Source organism: Sarcophilus harrisii, chromosome 3 (assembly GCF_902635505.1).
Source record: "Sarcophilus harrisii chromosome 3, mSarHar1.11, whole genome shotgun sequence".
NCBI lineage: Eukaryota > Metazoa > Chordata > Mammalia > Dasyuromorphia > Dasyuridae > Sarcophilus > Sarcophilus harrisii.
In genome coordinates, this window is record NC_045428.1 from 477,107,533 (window position 1) to 477,128,495 (window position 20,963).

General features: G+C 34.2%; 1 protein-coding gene across 3 annotated transcripts; it reads right to left on the bottom strand.

The window, feature by feature from the left end:
* Nucleotides 1-2,366: 2,366 nt before the first annotated feature.
* MMP27 (matrix metallopeptidase 27) lies at nt 2,367-20,469 on the bottom strand. 3 transcript variants are annotated; one of them, XM_031961076.1, is made up of 10 exons: nt 20,276-20,469; nt 18,837-19,075; nt 12,219-12,367; nt 11,678-11,806; nt 10,344-10,505; nt 10,030-10,150; nt 9,163-9,293; nt 8,240-8,399; nt 7,721-7,824; nt 2,367-3,059 (listed from the first exon to the last, which is right to left on the bottom strand). In XM_031961076.1, exons 1-10 carry the CDS (start codon nt 20,378-20,380, stop codon nt 3,031-3,033), a joined length of 1,329 nt encoding a protein of 442 aa, XP_031816936.1. In that variant the 5' UTR covers nt 20,381-20,469; the 3' UTR covers nt 2,367-3,030. The 3 variants fall into 3 exon arrangements, with proteins under 3 accessions (XP_031816936.1, XP_003764335.1, XP_031816937.1); XM_003764287.3 differs by lacking the exon at nt 2,367-3,059 and adding an exon at nt 3,471-3,913 and having other exon boundaries at nt 20,276-20,465; XM_031961077.1 differs by lacking the exons at nt 2,367-3,059; nt 8,240-8,399; nt 9,163-9,293 and adding an exon at nt 3,471-3,913 and having other exon boundaries at nt 20,276-20,464.
* Between the last annotated feature and the right edge of the window lie 494 nt (nt 20,470-20,963).

Consider the following 20,963-nt stretch of genomic DNA (forward strand, 5'->3'; position numbering starts at 1 on the left):
CTTTTTTGTCTATTTCCTTAGATCGTATAACTTTGGTTTCCTCCCATGTCTGAACCTACTTTCCTGTAAACTTGATGGCTCATCTTTTTCTTCCCATCCCATTAATCATATATTTCCTTAAATTCTGTTTTTTTAAAACATTATTTCTTTCCACTCTTATCCTTGTTGATCTCAAAACACAATAAGAATGAAAATTCACCCAATAAACCGTATACAGGTGGCGCTCCTATGGATAGAGTACTGGCCTTGGAGTCAGGAAGACCTGCATTCAAATGTGTCCTCAGATATTTAATAGCTGTATGATCCTGGGCAAATCATTTAACCTCTGTTTGCCACAAGTTTCTTATCTATAAAATGAGGATAATAATAGCTAATACTTCATAGGGTTGTTGTGAGGATCAAGTGTAAAATGCTTAGCATAGTGCTGGGCATAACATAAGCTCTGTAAGTGAGCACTATTATCATTATCTGTAACTATTTTCAAGAGCTTATAATCATCATGGATAAAATATATTAAATTATTATTTTATAAAATGTCATATACAAAAAAAATTGATTACCTCTGACCACCCACCTCCTATCATTTGGTAGGCAACAAGAAGATAAGAGCAGCAGTTGTCTCTCTTGGTTCCAAGATGTGATGAAAATAGTCACTAGTTACTATATCATAGATTGTTGATTGGTCCTTAGGAGAATATAACACCAAAAGTTCTTTTACACTCTGATCCCCTCTCTTGAAGTCCCTCTCTTTCTCCTTCTCTTGTTTCTCTTTCTCTATCTCTGCCTCTGTTTAATTTTATACACACACACACACACACACACACACACACACATATATATATATATATATATATATATATATATGGAAGAAGGAAGGAAAGGATGGATAAAGAGAGGGAGGGAGTAAGGAAGGAAGGCAAGAAGGAAAGCAGAAAGGAAAGAAGGAAGGAAGGAAGGAAGGAAGGAACGAAGGAAGGAAGGAAGGGAAGGAGGGAAGAAGTATGAAAGGAAAAAAGAAGGAAGGATGCAGTACATATATATGTATATATGTCGTTCCTTCCTTCCTTCCTTCCTTCCTTCAATGCCTTTTCAATCATAAAAATAAAGATAATTATCATTAATATAGCTAATATTTATATACTAATATATACTTTAATATTTTATATATTAAAGCTTGTATATATTTATGTATTTAAAGTTTGTAAGTGCTTTAAACAAATAATGTCATTTTGTCTGAACAATAATGCTTGGATGTAGGTGCCATCATCATCTCTATTTTATAAATGAGAAAACTGAGGCAAACAGAGGTTAAGTAATTTACCCAGAGTCACACAGTTTCTGAGGTGAGAATTGAACTCAGTGGTCTGTTTACTATGCCACCAAATTGTCATTCTAATAATCCTACCACTTAAGTTTATATTAGAAATCTGAACTGATATAGTTGGGTTTTTAGCAGAAATAAATAGTAGGTGCTAGGATGATAAAAGAGATAGTAAAGTATGAAAACCTGGTACCAATCTTGGCTCTTCCAATTATAATCAGTGTGATATTGGGCATGTCTTTTAATTTGTCTGGGTCTGTTTCCCAGACAGAAAAAATGAGGGATTTTGGACAAAACGAATCCTAAAATATCTTCTAGCTCTTAATCTATAATTCTATAACATTCCAAGATATTGGCCCTCTTGTAGTATCTTTCTTGATCTTTCCCATGACAATTCTCTTTTTCTAAAGTCTGAAATTTCAGATACTCACCAAATGAAATTATTTTGGGGATAGTACTACCTGTTTATGGGATATAGTATAGTATGCTGGGAAAAGTACCGAATTGCATTTTAAGATGATTAATCTCCTTGAGCCTCAGTTTCTTGGCTATAAAATGAGATGTTCTTTCCAGTTTTGTATTCATTTGCTTTCATGTTCTTTTACTGAGTTTGCAAGTTTCTCTCTCCTTCCCTCTTTTCCTCTCATTCTTTCTCAATGCATGATAATAAAAGCAAAATCACTCATTTACCCTATATTTATTGAGTGCCTAATATGAGAGATATTATGTTTTTTATAATTTTCACCATTTAGCATTTCACATGTGTTTTCTTAACAGGGGCTGGGAGAAGGGATAAGGAAGAGAATCTGGAACTCAAATGTAAAAAATTGTTTTAAATATAACTGTGGAAAAATAAAAGTATTTTTAAAAAAGAAAAAAAAAGATTATATTTTTTCAATGTGTTAAGTTTTGCTGATTTTTCCGTCACTTTTTCTTTAATAGTAGGTATAACTGGTAGAGAAAGAGGGAAGGAATATCTTGGGAAATATGACTAATATTTTTAAAGTATTAATTAAATGTATTTTTAAAAATAAAAAAACCCCCAATAATTTTCACCTCATAGGTCACAAAGCTTAAGGCCACAGAGTGGCACAATGAATATTGAATTTCTGTGAAAAACCCTGCATGCAAGCTGTGAATGCTTTATGAGCTGTGTAATCCTTGTTACCTTACCACTTTGAGACTCAGTATTCTTATCTGTAAAATGTGAATAACTATTTCCATTACCTATCTTATCTAGTTGTAGTAATAAGGAATGAATTCTATTAACCTGTTCAGCTCTGAAGAAATGTGAGCTATGAATATTATCATGGAATTCACTAAAATAAATTGCCTTTGTCAACCAGAAAAATTCTGGTCTCAGGGAAAACGCCTATTCTGAGTATAAGTAAGAATAAGTCCAGTGAAAATCTGTCTCAATGTAGTTCCTATATCCACACCTAACTAATAGCAAATGAGAATTAGATTCTCACATATTCTAGGATTATTCACTGAAGGCTTTGTTACTAAGAGAAAAACTACAATTGGGATTGTTGTAAACATTAAATGAAAAATAAATGCTAGAGTGTGAAAAATAAATTCCAGAAACAGAGAACTTGATGTAGAAAGGCATGTCTTGAGTGCAAAAAATGCTATATGTAGAGTCAGGAAGACCAAGCTGAAATCTTATTTATTCCACTTAACTAGTTGTATAATCTTGGTCAAGTTGCTCAAATCCTCTCAGCTTCCATTTTCTCATCTGTAAAAATAGAGATTATAATACAAATAGTATCTATCTCACAGGGTTATCATGAGTTTCAAGTGATAAAATATATATAAAGCAGTTTGCAAACTTTAGAACTATCTATGAATATCAGTTACTATTAGATTCTGAAGGGCATCAAAGAACATGGTTTATAGGAAGAATGATAAATATGAGAAAGGACAGACATTCACATGGCTCAAAATATCTATTTTTCAGGTACACATGAGTGCAATTTGTACATTACTCAGTTTTAACACATATAAGCTATAGTTATATAGTTAGGGTTATTTAATCTAGTTGAAAAAGAATTCTGAGATTGGTTAATAAGTGTCTTTAATATTTGCTCATTTTTGGTCACTTACTCAAATTTTATTTATGCCAACAAAGTACTGAGATTGTCATATGGGAGATGCAAGAACTTTTTAATGGTAAGCATAATAAAACACTGAACCTGGAAACTCTCAAAGGATATAGTTGTCATCTTTATTCTTTAAGGAAAGGATTTATGGTCATTCATCTGGAATAATTTTGGCATATTTTGGGACAGAAGTATGGAATTGATGACTTTTGGTAATCCCCTCCATATCTATTATTTGACAGTTCTTTTTATCAACTGTAGATTTCTGTCAGCAGATAAATGATACAGTAAATAAGTAATATAAAACTCTTTTGAGAAATCACTTGTACTGAATTTGAATTTGAATTTTTTTCCTGGATAAAATCATAAGGTGATGGATTTAATATTTTTTGACACTTGAACCAGCTGTTGGCCTCCAAAACTCGAGTAATATTCTTGGTGTTAGGGTTAAACTCAAATTGTTTTGTCCCACTGAAGAAATAGAAGAACCCTAGAAAGAAAATTAAGTCCAATTATTACCTTGTGCAGGTAAATAGTAATGCTTCTGTCCCTTACTTTGTGGGGGGAGTCCTTAATAATTTTGAATTTGTAAAGGGGTCCCCTGAACAGAAATCTCTTCTTCGTTATCATTGACAGTCATCTGGAGTATGCAGTTAGATGGCGAAGTAGAGAGAATGCAAAAAGACTCATCTTCATGAGTTCAAATCTGACCTCAGACATTTACTAGCTATGTGATTCTGAGCTAGTCACCGAATGCCGTTTGCCTCATTTACCTCTTCTCTAAAATGGACTGGAGAAACACAACAATTACATCATCTGGACTCCATTCGAAGTATTCCTTCTATCCCTAGGCATCCTTATCCAATTTTGGATAACAAATTGCAAAAAAGTTTACTCTTACATTCATACATACCCTTTCTGTACCTCTGATTCTATCCTGGAACATTGAAAATTGCTATCATGTACTTCTGTATTGATTTTTCTCCAAGTTAAACACTCTTAGTTCCTTCAATAATCCTTCTATAGCAAAATATCTGGTTCTTCTCACTGTTCTTTTAGCTTACCATTGGACATGTTATAACTTATCAAATCTTTCCTAAAATTTGACAGCCAGAACTGAAGGTAATATTTTAGCAGAGAAGTGAACAGTATGGAGCACAGTGAGTTGATCACTCTCCTAGGCCATCAACCTTTTTTTATGAATATTATCTTTATGATAATATTTTTTATCTATCTTGTGCTTGCCAAAACTCAAATCTTTTTTTCACATAAGCTATTGTCTAGCCACAAGTCCCCATTGTTTACTTGTGTGGTTAATTATAGAAAATGCAAATTTAGGAACGAAAATTTATGTCTTAAATTTTATCTTAAAATTTATCTTTTTATTATACTTAATCTGTTAAAAGTCCTTTTTAAATGTTTACATGGATATCACACAAATTTATTATCCTTTCTTGCTTTGTGTTAAATTTGATAAGCATGCCACCTATCTTTTTCTATCAATAAATATTTCAAATAGCAAAAGGAGAAATGATCTTTGGGGAACTCTACTGTATAGCTTTCCTTCCAGATTGGTATCAGTCCACTAATGATTAATTTTCAAGATATCCAATTGGTTCCATATCCACCTAACCGTACTTTTGTTTAGGCTATATATCTATATATTTATCTCCATCACATCCTGAATTTAACATAACTATTTGTAAGATACTGTGCTGAAAGCCATGTACACTGGGTATATGGTATTTCCCTGACCTACCAGTGTAATAACGCTGTCCAAAAAAAAATAAAGTTACCTTTGCATGCTTATTCTTGATGAAGTCATGGTGGCTTTCAGTAATCAACAAGAAGTAATCAATTCTCCTTCCTTGTTAAATGCTCACATACCATCCCTTTTACAATATTTTTTAGAACATTTATAAGAAATCAGAGTCAAGTTCTACAACCTTAATTTGCAGACAAAATATGTCCATATTACATACTTCAGCCCCTTTCCCATTCTCCTTCTGTTTCTCTTCTCCCAATGTTCCTTCTCCAGTTTTTCAGAGTCAAATCACCAGTTCAAATGACCAGTTACTTAATATTCCTTTTTAAAAAAATTTATTTTATTCTTGCCATCTATAATCTTTGACCAGTAATGATTATCCATTTCCTTTTGAATTAGCCATAATTTTGATTCTTCAGACAATCTGGTGTTCTAACATTTTAAACCATATAGTACTGCCAGGGAAACATTTATTTTATAATATAGGCTTTCATGTTGAAGGCCAGTTTGATATCTTAAAAGCACTGCACAATTTCCAAAAAGCAATTGCATCTACTCTTCCTACTTATTTCCAGGTTTAATTCATTACCCACCTACAATAGCTATCCCAGCTATATGTAACTGACGTGCTAACTCAAGGATCTAATAGTACAATATGTTACAGTTTGAGCAATAATCCTTTTTCATCCATTTAGTTTTTCCTGGATTAATTGTTACTTTTAAGTAATCTTTGATCTCCTTGAGGAGACCCTGTAACTTTTTTGGAGTTTTACATAACTAAACACTATCACCATGCAAACAGAATCACTGGAGCATCATCTATATGGAACTTTTCCTCTATTTGTATTTTGAGGTAGACATCTTCCATGATAAGTGAGGAACAACTTTATCAAGAATATCTTACTTGACAGTAATGAATCAGTTGTAATATGTCTGTAGTTCCATTTATCAGAAAAACTTATATAATCATCATGTGGGCTCCAAAAACTCCTTGTTGAAGGAGAGCTTCTAAGATTACCTTTTGTTCTACTGAGTCACATGCTTTTTCTTTTAAAAAATAATTTACAAATAATAAGCACAATGGAATTTTGTCCTCTGCTTCTTGTAATCTGATGGATCCCTTTGAAATTGTGACTTATTGAAGAGAATCAGTTGTAAAAGGCTTTTACTTTTAGTGTTCTTAAATTATTGCCATAAGAATAAAGAAGAGAAAGCAAGACAAGTAGATGGGTAGATAGGTATTGCAGAATTCTTGACCACTTTGAAGTCATTATTTTTTGCTACCTTTCCTCCTGTTTTTTCACTTTATAAAGTGATTCCTCTCAATGTTTTCAAGACTCTCAGGGTGGATTTCCTTATTCATCTGGTCAAGTCACTCTCCTGAACATTCTCTTCTTTAAGACTATTGCTGCTTAGAATTCTCATGTGTTGAAGCTTTTGCTGTGGCTACTGCTACTTCTGCTACTGCTATTGTTGTTGTTGTTGTTGCTGCTGCTACTACTACTATTACTACCACCACCACCACCACCACCACCACCACCACCACTACTACTACTACTACTATTACTATTACTACCACTACTACTATTTTACTCTTACTACCACCACCACCACTACTACTACTACTACTATTACTACTACTACTACTACTACTATTACTACTGCTGCTGCTGCTGTTGCTGCCACTGTTATTACCACTGCTACTGTTATTACCACTGCTACTTCTAAGCATCTTCAATTTCTTTTTCCCCAGTTCCTTGCCTTTCTACAAAATAGTCAGATCTCCCATATCCAAAGAAACTTCCTCAACTGAATGTGGTGCCACATGTTCATATATCTGCCCTTCTATCCAAGGTGATAGGGGCAGTGTATTGCTTGAGCTGGGGAGTTTTGAGATGTAGTAAGGTAAAAATCAAATGTGCAACTTCACTAACTATACCATCAAGATCTGGAGCCATCAAAATGGCTACTAGGCTGCCCAAAGAGCTAGGAATTAGACCCAGACTAGAACAGGAGAAGGTCAATGCTTTTGTGCCAGGCAATAGTAGGATTGGCATGAGTAGGTACTGAAATTCCAGTTGAGGTGAGGTAGGGCAAGTTATTCTCAAAAAAAGTCTTCCCTTCACCCTTCTACTTCACTCCATCTCTCTTCCTTTTTAATGCTGAATTTATTGAGAAAGTTCATATACAATGATTTTATTTCCTTACTATTTATTCTTTCCTTGTCTCCCTGTGTTGTATAAAAATACAACAGCTACTAATGACTTCTTAATTTTTATATCCAGTGACCTTTCCCTCCCCCACACTTCTCGTACTCCTTGACTTCTTTATAGCTCTTGATTCCATTTTCTATTCTCTTATGCTCTATATCTTTCCCTCAATATCAGAGAAATCAAAATCATCTGTTTCTATTGGCTATTATATGTTCTTGAAATCAATGAAAATACATATCCTTAAGAAAGATGTAAACTTGTAGTAATTAAGAATTGTCCTATTTCCCACACATTCTAACTGCTTGACATTTCTACTTACTCTTATATTGAAATGCAGCATCAACTGGGAGACCAATTCCTGGAAAGAGTCTTGCTATCCGTCTGGGGTAACCTTTTTCCATGAATTGGTTTATTTCATCATATCTGTGATAAAAATGGAGTAAGGAATGAAAATTTCAAAGAGGCAAATTTAGACTTTAAGGGAAGGAGTTCCTAACAATTTGAACTAATTTGAGTGTAGTAGAATAGGCTACTTCAAAAGATATTGGGTTTCTTCTTTAGGCAAAGTTTGATTGGCCCCTTATTGGGCATCTTTAAAAGGATATTCTCATTGATGTTTGAATTAGGTCTCCTGAGTGCCTTTAAGCCTGGAGATTTGTAAGCATACAGCATGTACCCCCAAAAGATGATGACACCAAGAGCTCATTTGATCAAAACATGCATTACAAAGATTATAAGCCAATACTGAAACATCTTGCATCTTCTCTATGGGCGTAGATGCTGTGTGGGTACTTTTAACTCTAGGATGAACAAAGAATACAGTGATTTTTGGATTTACCTCCAGTACCTATCTTCAACAAAGAAATACGTTTTTCTTGTTTTCCTGTAAAAGAGAGCAGCATCTATCTTTTTTGTGCGCCTTGGAAAGCCAAGGTGGTAGATGGGTTTGGGATAACCTGGCAGAATGTCATGTGAATTAATCATCCAGAAATTTCCATCTAGGATAAGGAAAAAATAGATAATCTTTGAATCTTGTTCTACAGGTAGAAAATAATTAAGAGTCACGAAAAATCCTTAGGTCACAAGATTAATTTTGCTTACTAACATGATTATTCATTTTATCCTCTTCATATACAACCTCTCCTTCTATTTATCAAATCACTAGATTTAGGAAAGTAAGTATCTACCTCTAGAAAACACTTTTGGGGGTTTGGGGGAGAAATATTTTGAATTCTATGGTGTATTTTGACTAGTTGTAGGAATCAAAATAGCCACATTAGTCTGAGTATATCCAATCAAAGTACCACTAAAGACATGCTCTTATTGGAAGCTAAATAACAGGGGAACAGAAGGAAGAAAACTGGATATTCTTTGTGATATGCTTGCTAAAATTTCTTTTATGATAAAGAAGCTAAGGTCAAAGTTAGGGTCTATAAGTGATATTATGAATGGGATGCTGCATCTAGAGTCAGGGAGACTTGATTTCAATTATGGTCTCAGAAACCTATTAGTTATATGACCCTGGACAAGACTCTTCACTTCTATCTGCCTTAATTTTCTCAGGTTAAAAATGAAATAATGATAGTACCTACCTCCTAAAGTTGTAAAATTAAATGAAACATTTATAAAGTAACTAGCACAAGGTGTGATGCTTCCTTATTTTATAATAAGAAAACATTTTCGTTCTCGACCATTGGTGATGTCTGTCTTCCTAATATTTAGATTAGCTACAAATGACAGAAATACAACAGAAGAAATTACCTTTAAAAATCAAAGTTTCATCCCTGTCATTTTCATATGCAGCTTGAATACCATCTGGCAGAGATGGCCAAAATGAAGAGATTAATTCAAATTCTGTTTCTGAGACTTCAGGATAAATTCTCCACAAATGTCTGTTTTGATATAGGACAATATTATGTATTTATATAGCACAGAGATTGATAGCAATGAGATACATGTAAATGTCCACAATCATCATAATTTATAAGGAACTCTTGTGTAACATCGAAACTATCCTCACTTAACAACTCTAAAGGGATATGAACTTATTTTATTACCTCTGTGAATTAGGTAGAAGAGATTGTGTTCCCTATGGACTCTGAAGAGTCCCTACCAAAAGCATTTCTCAGGACCACAACTCTAGAAGACAAGATCTAGGTGGCTTAGGGTTGACCTTCTGAGATGGCACTTTCAATTCTGGAATTTGTTGAAATGAAAAATGTCTTCTTTGCAGCCATAGAATGCTAGAGTTTGTCTTAATTTTGGAAGGAACTTTGGAGATTGTCTAGTTTGCCTTCCACCCAAAGTAGGAAAACTCTCTAGTCCAGTCATCCAGGTAGTTCTCCAGTGTTTGCTGAAAGTTAGGAATCTGTTAACAAATGCAGAAAGGAACAAAACTGAGCCCTGACTGAATTGTCAAAGTCCAAGAAATTCAATCGGGCATCAATCCCTACCACAGATTATAGTGTTCTGGGATAGGATTTAAAGATTTGTGCAGTATCCTACAAAATAACTGGTTAAAACAGATATTTCACCCTTTAGTATGAGGAGTATTCTGCAAAACAAAAATTCATTTAAAAAGAACAAGTTCCAGGAAAAGGAGAGGTCTTGGAGAGAAAAATGGTTTACCTGTCTTTAAAGAATATTACTTCTTTGCGGATGGTGGTGACAGCATCAAAAGTCAAATTAGGATCACAGTCTTGGGGGATAGTGGGTCTCTTTGGCTTAGCAGATACCTTAGGTGAGGATCCTTCAATGAGAGAACAATTCAATTGAAATAGCCATAATGAACATCACAAGAATGTGAGGAAACAACATGAGTACAGAGCAGGCTTGCACAATGTGGACTTTTTCATGAAAAAAATTTAAGAAATGATTTACCTAATTTCCTTTCTGAAAGTCTTCTTGTTCAACACCTTTGTGTAAAGTCTTAAATGCCTTACCATAGATGGACTGAATGGCCTTGACATCATCCTGAGAAAGGGGAGATTTGCTGGAATCAATGAAGACATAATTGGGAAACATCAAGGCATTTGGATCATTGGAATGAGAGAGACCCAGGGAGTGGCCAAACTCATGAGCTGCTACAAGAAACAAGTTGAATCCTTAAAAACAATAGAAATGGTCAATTAGTCATTCAATCAACAAGTTTATTGAGAGCTTCCTATTTGCCTATTATATGTTGAGAATTGTACCAAGAAATAGGAATACAAAGAATGGCAAAAACAGTCCCATCTCTCAAGGAGTTCACTGTCTAAAGGGAATAAAACATGCAAATCACTGTGCAAATGCCATATATACATAGGGTAGGTGGAAAATAATCTGAGAGAAAAGGTGGGGAATAGAGAAAATTCTTCTGCAGAAGGTAGAGTTTGAGCCCAGTGAGCCCAACTAGAATCATGGATGGGGGAGGGAGAGCTTTCTAAGTATTGGGGTCATATAATGCATATGCAGGGTCAGGAGGTCGAATACTATGAGATAAATTGCTGTGTAGTGTAGTGTAGCTGGGAAAAATATAATGCTGGGCTTTATTGAGCATAATGGATATTTTTTGAATAAATAATAAATATGTGTGAATTAGAACACTTGTATGTTAGATGAAAGATTGGTTAGGGAGAAATGAAAAAGTATTGTCACAAGGAAGATAATACTTTTCTGGCCTATAATTCATTTGGGAATTATTTAAATTCACTATCAGAAGATAAATATTATAGTTTTAATAAAGTTTTGAATACCAAGAAGACATGAGCACACAACATTACTGAAAAAATAAAGCTTTATTGAGGGGACATACAATTAAGAAGGGCAATCAGAAGTGATACAGGTCAAGTTCAAGCTAATAGTCTCCTGTGTTTTTGTAGGGTTCTTATCTAGGCCACACAGGACTAGACATGGGGAAAGAGGAAGGAACTTGGGCTTGGGAACTAGTGTGGAAGCATGATAGTGGTGGGTTGGAAAGGGGAAACTCCTGGGAAAATGGGAACTTGATAATATACGAACTCTTTGGGAAAGAAGTTTTCAGTTGTACTGCTGGTCTTATTTTGATTGACTTAAGGCATTTGAGCTTTCCTGAAATTTCTTCATTTAGCAGGATGATAAGACTATTGGAGGTTTATACAACTTATTAATGATTTAGTGGGTAAGTTTCAGGAAGTTACACAATGTACAAAAAGGTTAAATGTCTTGTTCAGGACCATACCATCTAATAAAATTTCAGATTGATTTAAAAGTAATTCCTTAAAAGAAATGTTGTCTATTAAGAATCCCTAGAACTTACCACTTGAATCTTTTGTCCAATTTTCATCTTCATCAAAGTGGGTATCTCCACCAATTCCCCAGCCAGGAGGAAAAGCATGGCCCAGGAGTCCCAGTGGACCATCAAATTGCCGAGGGCATTTACCATGGACTATAAAATTAACAATAATAAACTAATATTTATATAGTGTTTTAAAATTACACAGCATTTTACAAATATTATCTCATTTGAATAGAATATATTTGAACAAACAAGTCACAGAATCTTAGAATTTCAGTGTTGGAACCTATATCTACAAAAGATCCTCTCTATAATTTCCCTAACAAGTGGTCAGATAACTGTTTTTTGCAACCCTCTGGTGAGAGGAAACTTATCTCTTTAAACAACCCATTTCACTTTGAGAATTTAATTATTAGAGAAGGATTTTCCCCTCACCTTAACTAGCTTTCTGCTGGTGGTACCCATTCTTCCCTCTGGAACCAATCAGAACAAATTTCATCTAATTCACATAACCCAAGATGAAAATACCTTGAATTATTTCTCAATTATATTGTAACTGTACCTCTGGTCCTAAAAGCAATCATGATGTCAGCAATGCCTTTGGAAATTCTGGTGAATGTTAGTGGGGTCACCTTGCTCCATACTTCCAGAGCCTTTTGGATGGATTCTTCCACATCAGATTTTTCCATATCAGGAGTATAGTTCAATATCCTTTAAAGTTAACATAAGCATTCATACAAATGTGCATTTCATATACATATAGATAACTAAATCACTGGTGTCCTATTGTACAAATTCCCCATCTAGTACCCAGACCTTTTTTGTCTAATTCTCTATTTGAAATACAAATATATGTTTGATGTATACCTATATATACACATATGCATTTATAGATATTAGTACTTGATATGGCTATAAAATAATGAGACTTACATTCTTGAATGATTTATAGAAATTAGCCTTATAATACCTGTGTATGTAGACATGTATGCACACATCATTTGGTAATTAATCTATATTTCTCCTCATTAAAATTCTCCTCTCTGAACCTCTAAGAACTATGCCAGGAAAAATGACCGTCTTATTTGCTAGTTAATCGACAAACATTTAGAAAGTGCCTACTATGTACCAGCACTGTGCTAAGCTCTAGGGATACAAAGAAAGGCAAAAAAAAATCTGCTCTCAAGAAGCTTATAGTCAAATTTTTTATCATAACTTTATTTAGAATTAGAAAAGACATTAAAAATTTAATTAAAAACAAAATTAAAATGAAAAATTCAGGGAAATGAAGGGATATGCCTAATGTGTTAAGTATTGGGGATACAGATTTTGTTTTCCAGAAGAATTTGAATTTTATTAAGAAAGACACACATACATAGAGAATATACAAAATAAACTCAAGGCAATTGTAATTTTGTTTTAAAGAGGCACTATCAACTGAGAGGATCAGGAGAAGATATAAGGGAGAACTTTTCTAAGAAGCAGTGGTGAGAGATGAGTATATTTCAGGTACTGAAGTGGGCAGTTTGTGCAAAGACATAGAGATTAAAGATGGAATATTATGGTGAAAAGACTTCTAGAAAACCAGTTTGCAGATTATCTTTGCACATAATCAGAGAAAATGAAATACTATTTTTTAAAAAAGAAAGTAAGTTTGTTTAGGTTTTAGAGTATTGAAAAGAAATTACTTTATTATCAATTCTGGGTTTCACTTTTAGGTTAGAGAGGAGGACTTTTGAACAGTCACAAGTGAACAGGGGCTTAGAGCACAGTTCCAGGGCTAAGAGGAGCACTGATATTAGCAGTTGCAGGAGAATAGGGGACATAGTCACAGTTATCTTGACAGGGTGAAGATAAGCACTAGTACTTGTGGTTCTAAAGAGCAAGGGTCTTTTACTCTTTACTCAGGAAGGGTATGAAGAGAATTAACAATTTGGTAAAAAGGGAACAAAAAAATACTGAAGAAAATAGCATCTAAAAAATTGGTCTAATAGTAGAAGAGGCACAAAAATTCACTGAAAAACTCCTTTAAAAGCAGAATAAGACAAATGGAAGAGGGGGGTAAAAAAAAAAACTTCACTGAAGAAAACAATTTCTTTAAAAGAAGAACTGACTCAATGAAAATGAAGAAAATAATTCCTTAAAAATTAGAATTAGAAAAGTGGAAGCTAGGTCAAAAGTCAAAAGATCAAAAGAATGAAAAACTTGAAGAAAATGTGAAATATTTTATTGGAAAAACAACTAATCTGAAAAATAAATCCAGGAGATGTAATTTAAGAATTATTGGACTTCCTGAAAGCCATTATAAGAGAGAATCTAGACATTGCATTTTAAGAAATTATTAAGGAAATATATCTTAGATAGGTTAGATATTAAATATCTAATATCTTAAATCCAGAAGGTAAAAGGTAAATTAAAAAAAAAATCTACTGATCATGTCTTGAAAAGATATCCCCTGCTAAGTGAAATGAGCAGAACCAGAAGATCATTATACATGGCAACAACAAAATTATATGATGATTAATTCTGATGGATGTGACTCTTTTCAACAATGAGATGATTCAAACTAGTTCCAATTGTTTAGTAATGAACAGAACCAGCTACACCCAGAGAGAGAACTATGTATGGGAAATGAGTGTGGATATAGCATTTCCACGCTTTCTGTTATTGTTTGCTTGCATTTTTGTTTTCCTTCTCGGGTTTTTTCTTTCTTTATAGATCCAATTTTTCTTGTGCAGCAAGATAACTGTATAAATATATATACATATATTGGATTTAACATATACTTTAACATACTTAACATGTATTGGACTACCTGCCGTCTAGAGGAGGAGGTGGGGGGAAGGAGGGGAAAAATTGGAACAGGTTTTACAAAGGTCAATGTTGCATATGCAACCCATGCATATGGTAAATAAAAAGGTATAATAAAAAATTTGGAAAAAATAAGATATCCCCAAATGAAAACTACAAAATTCCAAAGCTCTCAGATTGAAAAGTAAATATTGCAAGTAGCCAGAGAAAACAATTTAAATTTTGTGGAGCTGATAAAATCCCAAACTAAGAACGGGTTAACTATATTAATGGAGAGAATGAGATGAATTAAAGTTGCTGTTGAGGTGGAATCAACAAGACTTGGCATTGGACTGAGCTGATCGAATATGTGAGCTAAAGAAGAGTGAGGAAGATAAGAATGATGTAAGGGATGTGAAGGGTGGTGAAAGGGGAAAGATTGGAAGAGGGCTGTGTTTGGGGCAGAGAAAAGAATGAGTGAAGTCTATTGACTTTATATTCAGGGCTCTCTGGAGAAGGGGGAAATTGGTAATCAAATATATGGGATTTGATTGGACTATTTTTTTTCAAATTTATTTTATTTAAAGAAACAGAATAAGAAAAGGGAAAAACAGAAGAAGAATACATAACAAAATGAAACAAAACAAAACAGAACATTGTCATGTGCCCAATAACACATCAGGGAGGATTCAAAATATATAAATATATAAAAAGAAATACTAGTTCAAGAAAGTATATATATATATATATATATACACATACTATACATATGTATATATATATATTAGTAGAAAAAATTATATTCATGAGTCTCCATCTTTTTTTATTTCCTTGTAAATTATTCTGTTGTTCTCTGCTGCACACTTTTTTTTTTTTTTACTTTTTTCCCTCTTTCATTTTCCCCACATGCAAACAGGCTATAGTTAAGAAAGGATATATTTATATACATATATATAGCTATATATACATATACCTACCTACACACACAGGTATTCTTATTCAGGTATTGAAGTGGGCAGTTTGTGCAAAGACTTATCCCTGCTTACCCTTTGCTTTAATTCTGCTTCTAATTTGCCTTGCTATTATTTAACTACCCTCCACCTATGGATACCTCCCTTGTACTCTTCTGTCACCCTTTGCTTCTCTGTCCACCCATCCCTGCCCCTTCTTTATAGATTTTGCAGGGTGTATCCCTTTCATTCTATATATGTAGTATTGCCTATTTAACTCTTTCCCGATGTAAGTAGGTTTTCAGAACTACAAGCCTTCCTTTCCTCTTCAATGACTCTGTGTCTATTTTTCCTCTTTACCTCATTTGTATGACATAATTGCTATTTTTACCTCAACTCTGCCCCAGTCTTTCTTTTGAGCTTTCCTATTGTTGATGTTAACCTTAAACATATTATACGTTTCCTATGTAAAAACAAAACAAAACAAAAAACCCAAACTTGTCTATGCTGAGTTCCTTGAAATTGATGTTTGATATTGGCTCTTTATGTTAAATTTTCCATTAAGTTTGGGTTTGATTGATAGAAAGTCCTGAAAATCTGCAAGTTCATTGGAAGTCCATTTTTTCCTCATTCAATATTATAGATAATTTTGCTGGATATGATATTTTTGGTTGCAGGCCTAGTTCTTTTGATTGTCAGTGGATAGGATTCCAGGATCTGCAATCTTTTAGTGGCTGCTGATAAATCCTATACAATTCTAATTGTAGCTACAGCATATTTGAATTTTTTCTTGTTTCTTGCAACATTTTCTCTTTAATCTGGGGGTTTTGAAATTTGGCAATAACATTTCTATGTGTTTTCCACAAAGGACCTTGTTGAGGTAGTGATTGGAGCATTTTTTCTGTCTATTTTTCCCTTCTGTTCTATCACTTCAGGAAAATTTTTTTGGATTATTTCTTGCATTATTGTGTTGAGGTCCTTTTTTTGGGTCACAACTTCCAGGCAGTCCAATTATTTTTAAATTTTCTTTTCTTGATCTGTTCTCCAAATTTGTCATTTTTTCTTATGTTTCACATTCTGTTATATTTTGTCATTCTTTTATAACTGTTTTGTTATTTCTTGATCTCTCAAAGCTTCACCAGCTTTTCCTTCCCAGTTCTAATTTTCAAAGAGTTATTTTTGTTTTTGACGCTCTGTATCTTTTTTTCCAGTTGGTTGACTTTTTTTTCATACTTTTCTTGTTTTTTTGGAGGTTTTATTTTTCATTTTTAGTTTTTTCTCAATATCTCATTTGATTTTTAAATTCTTTTTTTCTGAATTCCATAAATTCTCTCTGGGCAAGGAACCAGTTCATGTTACTCTTTGGCATAGAAGCATTTTTTGCTTCAGTGTTCTCCTCTGAAGATGAACCTTGGTCTTCCCTTTTCCCATGGTAAATTTCTAAGGTAGGGTTCTTCTTTACTGGTTCATTTTTTAAAATAAGAGGTATTAGTGTAAACACCTCTAATCCTGGAGTGGGGCATGGCACTCTGGTTTTACTTCAGCTGACAACTTTGACCAGGAACCCCAAACCAAGAACACCCCTCCCTAGCAAGTGCTGGCAATCAGCAGCGACCCTCCCCTGCTCTTTCTGCACTCACCAAATACCTTCTCTAGTTCCTTCTCATTCAGGGCCCCGTCTCAGCAGCACAGCTGAGTCTGGCATTCCTAATCAGTCCAGGCTCCCTCAGTCTTTCTAATCCCAGAACCCAACTCCATAAACAGTCCAGGAAGTAAAAGTCTCTGTGGTTCCTGCTGAGGCTCCAGCCACACCCCGCTTGAGAGGTCCTTACTTGGTGTTTTTACAGAACTAGCCCAAAGGTATTTGCACTTCACTTGGATTAATCCCAGGCCTCCATCTTTCTTTGCATTTTCTCTGGTATTTCTTCAGATCTTCTCGAGTTGTACCAGGAAGACCCCTGTTTTGCCTCAAGTCTTCATGATTTTTCACCAGTCTATGTTTACCTTAGGCACAAATTTGTTCTATTTGTGAGGGAAACTGGAAGAGTTTGAAATTTGCCAACTTATTCTGCCATCTTCCCAAAATCCTCTCCTTAGATTGGACTTTCTTATTGGCTCCCAACACGTGTCATTGAAAATGAAACATTTTCTTTTTCCATTTAGGGACCAATACAAAGCTGGACATGTCAGCCTTAATGATTACTTTAATAATTATTCTTTCTCCTATAAAGAGTTTCATTGTATCTTTTCCACTGTTCTCATTATAGTCAATCTTTTTCCATGTTACATCTTAATTCACACTTCCTGAATGATGATTATGATGATATTAATAGTATTTTTATATAAAATGTTTTACTTGTATGACCTCATTTGATCTTCACAACAATCCTGTGAAGCAGATTCTACTGTTATCCCAATTTTACAGATGAGAAAATTATGGCTGAGAGGTTAAATAACTTTTCCAGACTCAGATCCACCCAATTAGTAAGCATCTGATGGAGCATTAGAACTCAGGTTTTTCTTCCTCCAGATTCATCATTCTATCCATTATCATCTTAATTGCCTAGCACTAAGTGAACAAATATTGACTCAATCTACAAAAACATCAGCTATCTGATATGTATCTTCTTACCATATAGAAGTCTGGCCTCCACCAAGAAGCTTCTTACATGAGCAATAAGAATAATTCCTGTAGGGCATAAATATACCTGGGGAATAATTGGTAGCTGTAAACAGTTTTGTGTCTTTGCCACTTCTCACATTTTCATAGATATCCTTTGATCTATTAATCTTTTCACTGTACTCAGGAACAGATTTATAGCCACTATATTATGTTGTCTGCCACTCGCGTCTCTAAGGTATAGTAATAAAAATAATAGTTAGCATTTATATAGCTCTTTAAGGTTTACAAAGCATTTTTAAAAATTTGATTTGGTTCTCCCGACAAACTTGAAAGGTTGAGGAAGATGAGGAAACTCAAATGTGCATAGATTGTAAATCATCCAGGGTCATACAGCTAGTAAATTCTAATGCTGAATTTGAATTCAGGTCTTCTTGACTTCAGTTCCAGAACTCTTATCTATTGAGCCATGTATATAGGGCAATACAAGATAGTTGGAAAAGATAGGAGTTTTAGAAGCTGTATAGACTTTGCTCATTTCTTTCATTCTAAGTCAGGAATATATGCAAATTATTGCAAATCACATTTCAATGATCTTTACTTTTATAAAATTTTTAAAGAAAAGGTTTCATAACTTTCCTCAAAATACATTCTAATATTTAACATCCCTCATATTTGGGAACTTCTTTACAATATCCAACTTTAATTGTCTGTGATTTAGTTTCCATTTATTTTTGGACACATTTCATCTAGTCAAGCTTCCATGTGTAATTTGAAGGTAAAATAGTGATAAGAGTGTTAGAGAAGACCGAAGCATTACCTATATGTGAGGCTGTGTTTTCTCCAACCAGGTAGAGTATAGCCATATTGACCCACATCAGGCATCCCACATCTGGGCTGTTTCATGATCTCAAGGGTGTTAGAGTCAAGTGTCCCAGTCACTGTCAATCCAAAAAATGCTTGCATTTCCCGCAGTTTTCCATCTAAGGGGCTATTCCTCTTGTTTTGAACAAGATGGCTCCCTTCTGTTTCAAGTGTATAGAATTGACCTAAATATGCCTAATCCAAAAAATAAAAACAAAACAAAACAATATATGTACACACAAAGATACAAACATAAAAAATACTTCTACATGGACATAGTGATCTATAATTTAAACTCATCAAACAGAATGATTTGGAACAAACTCTAAAATTTCTCAAACCCAACCACACCCAAGAGGATATTTGGCTTTTGCTTATTGGATGATCATGTTCTTAACTATCTTGGACACTATATTCAGTCTGTTGTTTCCTAGAAACAGATTTTTCTATGCACGAATTCTTTGCTTTGTAAATAGAATTAGTTTCAGTCACATGCAGCCATCATATTGTGATGATTTCTACAAGTCCCTTACTGAGCTGTTGTTTATTAGGTCACATTGTAGAACAGGTATTATAAGCCAGTAGCTTGGGCTATTCTAGACAAGTTCAAAATCTTTCCTAGTACATCCTTATTACTACTATATTTTGCTTTTGTTTCTCTATTTCTCTCTCTCTCTCTCTCTCTCTCTCTCTCTCTCTCTCTCTTTATCTGTCTCTATCTTTGTTTCTGTCTGTGTTTGTTTATGTGCTTGTGTATGTGTTTTTGTTTCTACCTCCATCTCTCTGGTTCTGTCTCCATCTCTGTCTCTATTTCCATCTCCATCTTTCTATATTTGTCTCTGTCTCTTGCTGTCTTTTTCTGTCTCTCTGTCTCTCCATTTCTGCTTCTATCTCTTTCTCTCTGGCTCTGTCTCCATCTCTGTCTGTCTCTATTTCCATCTCCATCTTTCTATATTTGTCTCTGTCTCTTGATGTCTTTTTCTGTCTCTCTGTCTCTCTATTTCTGCTTCTATCGCTCTTTCTGCCTCTGTTTCTATCTCTGTTTCTGTTTGTCTATGTGCTTGGTATCTGTGTTTCTGTTTATCTCTGTTTCTGTCTCTGTGTGTCTCTGTCTCTGTTCTCTCTGTCTATCTCTGTCTCTGTCTCTCTTATTCTTTCTCTCATTGCCTGATATTCCCACAGTCCAATATCAGAGTAATCTTTCCTGCTTAACTATTTGCATCCCATACCCGACTCCATCCACATTCACTGTCTCTTCCTAGGAGATTCCTTCTCTTAGAAAAACCAAAGACTCATATCTTTAATGCTGCAGGTCCTTAGATGATAGTTACCAAAGTAGCCTCTATGTTTGGTTATTATTGGTCTATCAGTCAACAACATTGATTAAATAAATACCTGAGCGAGCTTCCTACTTTCTTCAGAGTTCATCTCTGGATCTGCAGGAAAAGCAGAAGAGAGAACAAGCAGAGAAAACAAGCAGAGGAAGGACAAGATCTTCATCTTGATCCCCTTGAATTCTTCTGCTGCTTGACTTTGTAGAACTTCTCTTCACATGAAGCCTGGTCCTGCTTGTACAGAGCTTCAGCAATACAAATCAGCAGGGCCATGACTCACTGATTGTATCATCTTAATTAACAACAGAGAAGTACATTTTTCATAAAGCTTGCCATGATAGGGTTTTATTTTCCTCTCAATTTTGCAATCCCAAAGTTTCCTTTTAATAATTAGACACAACCATTCTCTATTGTCCACTTGACTTTATTAAGAAGTTGGCCACGTAAATGCAACTTTGCTCTTTGTAAAGTTGATTTTTAAATATAGAAATACTGAATAGAGTTTATAAAAGCATTTTCATTGGAACTGAAATCAATTAGATTAATAAGATATATTTTCCTCTCTATAGATCAAGTATTTTTATAGTCTTTATTTCACACATTTTCCCCCTGAAGAACTATATACATTCAAAGGACCCAGCCTTATTATAGGAAACACACAAAGAAAGAAAGAGAATGAATAATATTTTCATCATATAGGCTCTGTATTTTAATTTATTTCAGTCATAACCATTAGCAAAGAGATATAC

What these genes read in the sequence shown, in the direction of transcription:
- MMP27 (XM_003764287.3), bottom strand. Translation starts at nt 20,380, where the DNA reads ATGAAGATCTTGTCCTTCCTCTGCTTGTTTTCTCTGCTTGTTCTCTCT. An exon ending in TTGGACAAAAGATTCAAGTG is followed by an intron (nt 10,506 to 11,677) that starts GTAAGTTCTAGG and finishes ATTGTTTTTAAG; the next exon opens with GATTCAACTTGTTTCTTGTA. An exon ending in GTTGAAGATAGGTACTGGAG is followed by an intron (nt 7,825 to 8,239) that starts GTAAATCCAAAA and finishes TTTTTATCACAG; the next exon opens with ATATGATGAAATAAACCAAT.